General features: G+C 34.6%; 2 protein-coding genes across 2 annotated transcripts; both read left to right on the forward strand.

Annotated features, from left to right (window-relative positions):
• The first annotated feature begins 379 nt into the window (after window positions 1-379).
• Window positions 380-793, forward strand: LOC150083346 (histone H2B.2-like). The gene is made up of 2 exons (XM_090377201.1): window positions 380-444; window positions 484-793. Exons 1-2 carry the CDS (start codon window positions 380-382, stop codon window positions 791-793), a joined length of 375 nt encoding a protein of 124 aa, XP_090233327.1.
• Window positions 794-8,706: 7,913 nt separating this feature from the next.
• LOC150083347 (uncharacterized) lies at window positions 8,707-9,120 on the forward strand. Its single transcript, XM_090377202.1, has 2 exons — window positions 8,707-8,780; window positions 8,823-9,120. The coding sequence occupies exons 1-2, from the start codon at window positions 8,707-8,709 to the stop codon at window positions 9,118-9,120; spliced, it is 372 nt and encodes a 123-aa protein (XP_090233328.1).
• The last annotated feature ends 844 nt before the right edge of the window (window positions 9,121-9,964 follow it).

The raw sequence follows: 9,964 nt of genomic DNA on the forward strand, positions 1-9,964 counted from the left end.
CAACATTTATTATTATTATGTAATATGTTTAGTTGGAAATAAAAGGGAACAAATCAATTTGAGTTTTTGGAATACGTAAAGTTGCTGTACAAATATTTGCATATTTATTTATTTAATATAATTATATACAGTATTAATATTATATTGGAGCGTTCTACCGTGATGTTGAAAATATATAAAATTAAGCAAAAAAAGTTTTACAAGATATATTTAATAATTTGCCAATCAAATTAAAGTTTACATATGGAGCTTACTAAGACGTCCTCTTGTCATTTCAATCCGCCGTTTTAGTATAAATAGGCGTGAGTTAAACGTGTTTCGCATTCATTTCGTTCTATTGATTGTCTTTTGTAGGTTTGTTTTTAATGCGTTATTGATAATGCCAGCTAAGTTCAGTGGTAGTAGCAGTACTAGTAGCAGTGGTAAATCTAAGAAATCTATGAAGTCGCAATCGTCTAGTGGTTCAAGTGGAAGTAGTGGGAGTAAAAGGGGAAAGAAGATGGGAAGGAGGAAGAGAAGGGAGACGTTTAGCGTCTACGTGTATAAAGTTCTGAAGCAAGTTCATCCTGACACTGGAATTTCTGGGAAAGCTATGGGAATTATGAATAGTTTCGTGCTGGATTTGTTTGAGCGGCTTGCTGGGGAGGCAAGTCGTTTAGTGCGTTATAGCAAAAAAAATACGCTCAGTAGCCGGGAAATCCAAACTGCAGTCCGTTTGTTGTTACCTGGAGAATTGGCGAAGCATGCAGTGTCTGAAGGAACGAAGGCAGTCACCAAGTATACAAGCAACTGAGCTGAAGCCTTGTATAAAAAGGCCCTTTTAAGGGCCACCCAAATTTTGATAAAGAGATATCAGGTCGTACTTTTGAACATCGTTAGTATGTAACAAATATAATTCTTAGCCAAAGTTAAAAACTGTTCATAAAATAGCTGGTAGATGTGTAGAAGGCCATATCGTTTACTGGCATAACTAATCGATTCTTTTAACCTCTATTTACATTTAGCAGTACTCTAACCTATAGACAGTTATCTAGGAATTATGGTTCCGCAATTTACTTTTATAAAAATTTAGTTTTACAAACAGCAATATTGTAAGTAGGTAATTGATAGGTTAGCGAGAAATTTCGGAATAAAAAGGTTTAACTGAAACAGAAACCATAGGAAGCTATGTATCATAGCTTCATATAAAGTATTCAAAATCTCATGGAGGAAATTAAGTAGTTTTAAAATTAAAGAAAGCTACCCTCTACCAGTAATTAAGTTAAAACAGTTGGAATATACGCTCGCTCTCAGCAGGGAGATATTTCAACGCAGGAGTTGAAATCAAAATGAAAAGAATTACTGCGTTAGCTGATGGAATATCTAGCGCTTTAATTCTTTCACCTTTAGTTGGTATTATGTAAATCTTTAAGAGGGGAACTGTTATATACAGTTGAATAAATATGCAGTTGATTAAACTAAATTGTTCATGAAACGAGATTTTTCTTATTTTTAATCATGTCGGGACATTTCATAAACTCGTACTGCAAAATATAAAATACTTAGGAATGTAATAAGAATATTTAGGCGTACAATATCAAAAATATTTCTTTAATTAAACGTTGGCTATAATTAGGCTACAACCTGTATTGCTATGACGAAATAAGTCTAAAGCTGAAACGGTATAAAAAGTTGTTAAGAGAAAAATAAAATGAAAAACAAACCTTGCACAGACAATAACGTTTAAACATAATTTAATGATCTTATAATCTGTTTTGGTAATTTATAATTAAATATGTCTATTAATAGGTCAAGGAACGTAACACACTTTTGTATATGGCTAAACGAACTGGAATATCGGATTAATTGTACATGTATAAGAAATGTATGCTTCGTGTTTTGCTTCAATATAGAAGGAAAAACAACAGGCAGCCCAATGTTGTCACTCACATGGTTCCTCCCTCCGTACTAACGCTATGAGTGACTACAAAAGTAGCATATATTCTAGAGTCCTACAAAAATTCATAACACGGAAAGCTCACCATAAATATGATTTTTGTCATAACTGTTCAATTTACTATAACATCAGAGATAAAACTCGAGAAGAGTGAAAATTGTAGAAGAAAAGTGAAATATGCCCACAAATTCGTGATATTGCACTATATTAGAACCATAAAAATCGCAGAATAAAGCCCAAGAACTTAATGATATTGCACTAAATGAAAATTATCATATAATTAGCAGCTCAACATTCAGATATTGAGAAATGTTTATTTTTAATGTAAAATTAAATGATTTTTAATTAAACAGTGCGCCTTGCGCCTTGTTTTTCTTTACGAGTTGTCTATTTGACAACTCGTAAAGAAAAACTACGATCGTAGTGTGAAAGGCATCATTTCATCTGTATCTCATATTGTGATCATCCTTCACAACGAGTTACCAAGTATTGCACTACCCCGGAATAAGTAACGCTTCACTAATAGAGAATATGCCTTGTTACATTTAGTTTATTTAAATAAATACACAGAGTAACATGGCCTTAGTTGACGATGCTCCTAAAACCCAACTGCAACCAAATATTCGCCATGCATAAATTTAGGGTCAAAGCTTGCTTTCATTGCTTTGTCCTGTTACAAGGTTCATCTATCTTTAGGCAGGTCTTTCAATACTGTTTCCATCAATTCTAATTACATCTTACCTGGATGCAGTTATTCTTGAAAAAATCTGAGGTAAGAGATTTCCTGACTTAAAATTTCTATATTTCTTAATATTTCTATATTTCTTAATGTCCTATATATTCAATTTTTATTTGGCTTAAATTCAAACCTTGATTTAAATTCAAAATAAGGACACAGCTCCTCTACAAGATAAAATCACAATAAGTTAGCATTTGTCCGATTTTACGAATATTAGTAGTTCTCTACCACACAAGTTGTCTGTTCAACATGTCTAGTGTCAAGTTTTTGAGACAATGGGATTCCCATAATGTTTTTTATGCGATCTCAGAAGCTTTGAATGCGCATATACCATTAAAAAATACTCCATGAGAAGTATTCCAAGTTTAATTAATAATGAAGTTGCCAGATTACTTGAGCAGAAAAAGACGGCATGGAAAAGTTACAGAGTAATGAAAAGTACTGAAGCCTATAGCAGCTACAAATTGATCTGTAACAGTGACACAGAAAAGGTTAAGCTGGCAAAAGCAGATTATGAGAAATCACTGGCAAGGAGAGAAAAGAGAAGGACATACCAGACCGAACCCTTATGTTAATGTACGTGGAATAGCTTTAATTAGATACCCCAGCTGATGTTGCAGAATAACTGAACAGTTACTTTGAATCGATATTTACAGAAGAAAACCCTTTATGTTAATGAGAAATTATGGGAGTGGAGGTGAAAAGATATGTAATTAACGATATTGAAATTTTCACATGATTATTTAACGGAAAAAACTTTCGAGCCTACAGGCGAGTAAGGCTTCTGGGGCAAATGGCATATACCCTATAATTTTAAAGGAGACGGCAAGTGAGTTCAACTGTTGAGCCTAATTACGAGAGCATCACTGGACTCAGGAGAGATTCCGTTGAATTGGAAAAGTTCCAATGTATCCCAATACCTAAGGGCGATTCTAGGAGTGCAGTGGGAAATCACCGAATTTAGTGTTCAGTCTAACTTCAGTAGTAGGGAAAATCATGGAGGCAATTATCAAGGGTGGAAAAAAGGATCATGTGGATAGAAATGGAATGCTGAAGGATACGCAGCAAGATTTTGTAAAGGGAAAATCATGTTTAACAAATCTGGTTAGCTATTTTGACAGGTTTACTTGTGAGCTGAATCTAGGAAATAATTTTGACATTGTTTATTTGGATTTCAGCAAAGCATTTGACTCAGTCCCACATGAACGGTTACTTTATAAGGTGGAACAGGTTGGAATCAAAGGTAAAATCCTTAGATGGATAGCTGGATGGCTTCAGGGAAGGAGGCAGAGGATTCTGATAAATGGTTATTCCTCAGATTGGGTTAATGTAAGAAGTGGGGTTCCCCAAGGATCAGTATTGGGACCACTGTTGTTTTTGATTTTCTTAAATGATATCGATGAAGGGATAGAGGGCATGAAGTCTAAATTTGTAGATGATGTAAAGATTGGTAGAGTACTTAATGATCACCGCCAAGCAGAGCTTCTTCAGAGTGACCTAGATACACCTCAGAAAAGTGGCGACTATGCTCTAATCCAGCAAAGTGCAAGGTCTTACACCTGGAGAACAGTAACTCCAAAATAACTTATACATTTGGTGGAGTTGAATCTAAAGTCAGTAGTAGAACAAAGGGACTTGGGAGTTACGGTACGGTCAGACATGAAGTTCTCCGAGCATTGTAGACAGGTTGCAAGGAAGGTCTATGGTCTCCTATCGATTATTTATCGGATTATCGAACATTTGCTAGTAGAGATAAGAACATCATAATCCCATTATATAAGGCTATTGTTAGACCACACTTGGAATACTGTGTTCAAGTGTGGAAACAACAGGCACCTAAAAAAATACATCCAGCTTCGTGTGTGTGTGTGCGTGCGCAATTATCCTAATATTTTTATATATCTTGCAATGAAACGTGCACACATTTAAAAAACATAGCGAAAATCATTTCCTTCATAGTCAGATCTACCAGATATAACGGAGAAAAGTAGACGGGTATCTCTCCTGGTGAGATCGACAAAAGGACGTCATTATGAGGAAAGACTTCGAATATGTGGGTGCACAGCTTTGAAACTAGGCATCTTAGAGGCGACTTGATTGAGGTGTTTAAGGCTCTGAGAGGCAATAATAAAATGAATGAGGATGAAAGTTTCACGGTTCTAAATGATTCTAGAACTAAGGGCCATGGATTCAAGTTACAGGGAGAGATGTTTAGGCTGCATTGCAGAAAGTTTTATTTTAGCCAGATGTAAAGATTGGTAGAGTAGTTAACGCTGATCACCGCCAAACAGAGATTCTTCAGAGTGATCTGTAATATACTGGAATAAGTTACCTACATGGGTTATATATACTTGAATAAGTTACCTACATGGGTTAAATATACTTGAATAAGTTACCGACATGGGTTTAATATACTGGAATAAGTTACTTCATTGATAGTAGATGCTTACAGTTTGAAGAAATGCAAAGGTCAGCTGGAGGAGGGAAATGCATAGGTTATCTGTTTCGTTTTCTCTTATTATTATTTATTAATTATTTATTTTATTTTTTTATTATCATTATTTTATTTATTTATTTTTTGGCTTGTGCAGCATAAGCCATAGGCTTCCTTGCACCATATGACCATTACTAATACTAAAACATGCAAAATTAAAATTAAAAAAAAAAGAATTTTTATTAATTGCGATTTTTTTACGGGACACCAGTGTTCCGCAGAACACAGTTTGGGAAATACTGATGTAGCTCATGCTTAGGTCATATTCAACGGTAGAAAGGAAATAGCACATTATGTTCCTCCTGAAAGCTAGCTTTCATCGTGTGATGAGTATTATGAATTTAGATCCATGTTATTGATGAGATTATTATGAATAATAAGCACTAGTTACTAAATTATGAATAATTTGAATAATGAATAAATATTAATTATGAATAACGAATAAATATTAATTATGAATAACGAATAAATATTGATTATGAATATTTATAAATATTGATTATGAATATTTATAAATATTTGTTATTAATATTTATAAGATTGGTTATGAATAATTATAAATATTGATTATGAATGTTTATAAATATTGATTATGGATATTTGTAAATATTAATTATGAATATTTATATCTGTATGTACTTATAATGACTAAAATGTAGTGCTAGTGTTTAAAAATGTAAATAAGTTTCAATTTGTTAAATATGAAAAGATGAATAAGCAGTCACAGCAAATTTCAAATTTAAATCCAGTAATCATTCTTCTTTTAAACGTTTTAGACTGACCACGTGTGAAAAGTACTTGAGAGAGATGACCATTCTTTCAAGCTGATTTTCCAGTGCAATTAGGACAAATCGTTGAAAACCCCAGGGGCTCATATCTGGTGAGTATGGGCTTGGCACACCCAGGGTCCTGAGCGGGATATTATCATTCTTCTCTTTCTTGGTGATTCCTCTCTACTTCTGACTCCTGTTTCTCTCTCTCTCTCTCTCTCTCTCTCTCTCTCTCTCTCTCTCTCTCTCTCTCTCTCTCTCTCTCTCTCTCTCTCTCTCTCTCTCAGGGTAATTCAGAATTTTTTTTTTTTTTGGCTTGTGCAGCATAAGCCTCAGGCTTCCTTGCACCATATGGCTAATAATAATAATAATAATAATAAAAGCATCTGACGGAAATCCTGAAATAATCTACAGATAAAATTAGTCTTTTGACATTTAAACCTCCTTGACCCTGTATGCGCATAAGTGAGAAGGAAGCGAACTGCCTAAATGATGTTTTTTTTAGCCCAAAAAAGATTATTATTATTATTATTAAAAAGAAACAAATATCAGACTCCTGTTTTTTTAACATTTTAGTTCCATACCCTTTAAATCGATCTACTTTTAATTAATGAACTGTATTTTCAGCGATTGGTATGGAAATTCTTTCTGTATCTCGATGACAACTACTAGAAAATAAAGTTAAAAAAAAAAAAAAAAAACAGTAAATGAGTAACTGCTACTACGACTACGGTATGTTTATGTTTTAATCACTCAGCTTGATAGAAAACTGACTGAATACGTTTCCCGAAATGACGTTACTTCCTATTACTAACCTGTAGAAATTGCGATGGATTTCTACGAACCGTTTACTGATTATAAACCAATTACATTTTCCTTCGTCACGTATATTGTGGATCTAGAATGAACGAAAGTAACCGTCCACATAAAGAGTAATAGAAATGAAGCCACAAATGTTTGAGGACTGTCAGGAAATTATTTAACAGATAGCCAAAATAGTCTAGTTATACAGTCACTTAAAGTAAGCGAGGAGGCAACTAAGGCCCAAGGGCATCGCTGTACTGCGCCGATATAAACCGCCCGAGTTTTAACTAGTGATGGGCATAATCAGAGGTCATAAACGATTATGGCCTGTGCATAATTGATTACGGCTTTTTGGCAATTATATATATATTTATTTATCGTATGGCTTGTACAGTACACATGGAATCAAATTACATGACTCAAGAATGATATATATAATTAAATATAAACTAAAATTAAATAGAACAAGAATCACAGATGAACATTTAACTTATTTAAATAGTCATTTATTTAAATATACAATTATATAGAAAGGCATAATCGAATATGTGGCTAATGCGAGGATCAAAAACACATACACATGCCTCAAGTGAGAGAGAGAGAAAAATATTAATCAAAATAATCGATTAGGGATCATTCGATTATATCCATTTACTATCTGCGCGTGTAGCACAGTGGTATCGTCACCGTCCTCCTCACATCGATTGGAAAAAGCCCGGGTTAGAATCTCGTCGGTGACGCGAGGGACTTTACTGGGCTTTTAGTGGACTAACACTAAAAATTTAGTCCACTACGCCACGGAGTGGCTGAGTTAGTAAGTCTAAGGCAAGGTTCCTCCCCCCCACCCCAGAAACTGGGTTTTTTTTCGTCCAGTAAAACAGGCAAATCGACCAGAGAACACGCAATTTACAGACACAAATACTGGTTTATGTATTAAATTACGGGTAACCCTAATATAATAATAATAAACCCAATTTAACCCATCATCTACAGTAGTGGTTTTAAACCAAAAATATATAGTTGACCATTAGATTTTTCTAAATTTTCAACCAAACCTCGGCAAAATAATTGTGATTAAAATTGTTAATATAACTGATAATGAAAAAAAGTCCCGCAGACAGTGACAGGGAAACAGATAAACTTTAGAAGCGGATTTTGTTACCTAGGACCTTCCTGGGTAGCACAGTTGCTGTAATGACCGTCCGCACAACACTGGGTGGCAAAGATTGAGTTCGAATCCCGTTGATGACATGAGGAATTTTTATGGGCTTTTTTCATAAACGTGGCTGCGTTAGTCTAATATTACTGATGCGTCTACAACAAACCAACCAACTGATACCAGGATCTTCACTTTTTACCTACAGTTAGGTAAAAAAGATTGGGCAATTTTTGAATATGTGTGTGTGAAATTATCCTAATCTTTTTATATATCTTGCAATGAAGCATGCACAAATAAAAAAAAAAAAAAAAAACTGGTATGAATCATTTCCTTCATAATTAGATTTACCAGATATAACGGGGAAAAGTCACCTACAATTATACTCTGTTATATTTATTTTCCTATTGAATTGACATTTATTAACTTAATCATTATTATAATAATTTTGTAATATGTTTAGTTGGAAATAAAAAGAAACAAATCTACTCGAGTTTTTGGAATACATAAGAGTTTCTGTAGAAATATAAATATTTGTATATTTATTTAATATAATTATATTATATTCGAACTTCTGACGTAATATAATAAGCAGTCAGTAATAAAATGATAAAATTATGCAAAAAAAAAAAATTATCTGATATATTTAATAATCTGCCAATGAAATGAAGTTTTATGTATGGAGCTTACAAAGACGTCCTCTTATCATTTCAATCCGCCTTTTTAATATAAATAGGCGTGAGTTAAACGTGTTGCGCATTCATTTCGTTCTATTTATTGTGTTTTGTGGGTTTGTTGTTAATGATAATGCCTGTTAAATTCAGTGGTAGTAGTAGTATGAGTGTCAGTGGTAAATCTAAGAAATCTATCAAGTCGCAACCGTCTAGTGGTGCAAGTGGAAGTAGTGGGAGTACGAGGATCAGGAAGGTGGGAAGGAAGAAGAGAAGGGAGACGTTTAGCATTTACGTTTATAAAGTTCTGAGGCAAGTTCATCCTGATACTGGAATTTCTGGGAAAGCGATGAAAATTATGAATAGTTTTGTGATGGATTTGTTTGAGCGGCTTGCTGGGGAGGCAAGTCGTTTAATGCGTTGTAGCAAAAAAAGTACTCTCAGTAGCCGGGAAATCCAAACTGCAGTCCGTTTGTTGTTACCTGGAGAATTGGCGAAGCACGCAGTGTCTGAAGGAACGAAGGCAGTCACCAAGTATACAAGCAACTGAGCTGAAGCCTTGTATAAAAAGGCCCTTTTAGGGGCCACCCAAATTTTGATAAAGAGATATCAGGTCGTACTTTTGAATATCGTTAAAAGCACTAGTGTAACCTTAAGTTTTAAAAACTACAGAACAAAATAGCTTGTTTGTGGAGTAGTACATATCGTTTTGTAAGAACAAAATTCTTACACTTATCCTAGCGAATGTTATGTTATAAATATTATAACATAACAAGAAAAAAAAGATGTAAATAGTAAATAATATTATTTACATAGGATGATCTTCAACCAGATTTCGATCGCTCTGTACCTTACAGTCAAGTAGGGGAGGATTAACGTAACAACGGGAGGTAGCAGGACGGTACACAAGACAATGGGAGCACTGGAACACTAGTACAAAGGGGGCACCGCAAGGCCAGTTCATGGTCGCATAAACAGAAAGTGAGCAGCTCTTTGGAAGAAAGAACAAGGGAACCGATTCCCCCTTGTGGTGAGGAAGATTTTAAGAACTAGGAGGGTGAAGAAAACCCTGGATGCGATATACACTATGTAGAAATGGCTGCCGCTATTTGAAACAGACCGACTCCTTGAGCACTTACTAATTTCAAGGAGCGGTAGAGAAGAAACAGAGTGGACTAATGGCGGTAAGTGAATCGGGAATGATCACAAGGAAATATCTAGAAATTTCTAGACGCCCTGTAGTTCATCGAAGTTGATGAAAATTTCGTAAACAGGAAGTTACCCCAGTAGAGGGAGGGCCAAGAAAAAACGGAAGAAGTGGGAGAGAGCGAATGAGAATAATGAGATGATGGAGAACGAACGACGATTGGATTAAAATAGAATGAGCGGCTGAA

This window comes from Mastigoproctus giganteus, chromosome 7 (genome assembly GCF_048544385.1).
Source record: "Mastigoproctus giganteus isolate SK-2022 chromosome 7, ASM4854438v1, whole genome shotgun sequence".
Classification (NCBI taxonomy): domain Eukaryota; kingdom Metazoa; phylum Arthropoda; class Arachnida; order Uropygi; family Thelyphonidae; genus Mastigoproctus; species Mastigoproctus giganteus.

What these genes read in the sequence shown, in the direction of transcription:
- LOC150083346 (XM_090377201.1), top strand. Translation starts at nt 380, where the DNA reads ATGCCAGCTAAGTTCAGTGGTAGTAGCAGTACTAGTAGCAGTGGTAAA. An exon ending in AAATCTAAGAAATCTATGAA is followed by an intron (nt 445 to 483) that starts GTCGCAATCGTC and finishes AAGTAGTGGGAG; the next exon opens with TAAAAGGGGAAAGAAGATGG.
- LOC150083347 (XM_090377202.1), top strand. Translation starts at nt 8,707, where the DNA reads ATGCCTGTTAAATTCAGTGGTAGTAGTAGTATGAGTGTCAGTGGTAAA. An exon ending in AAATCTATCAAGTCGCAACC is followed by an intron (nt 8,781 to 8,822) that starts GTCTAGTGGTGC and finishes TACGAGGATCAG; the next exon opens with GAAGGTGGGAAGGAAGAAGA.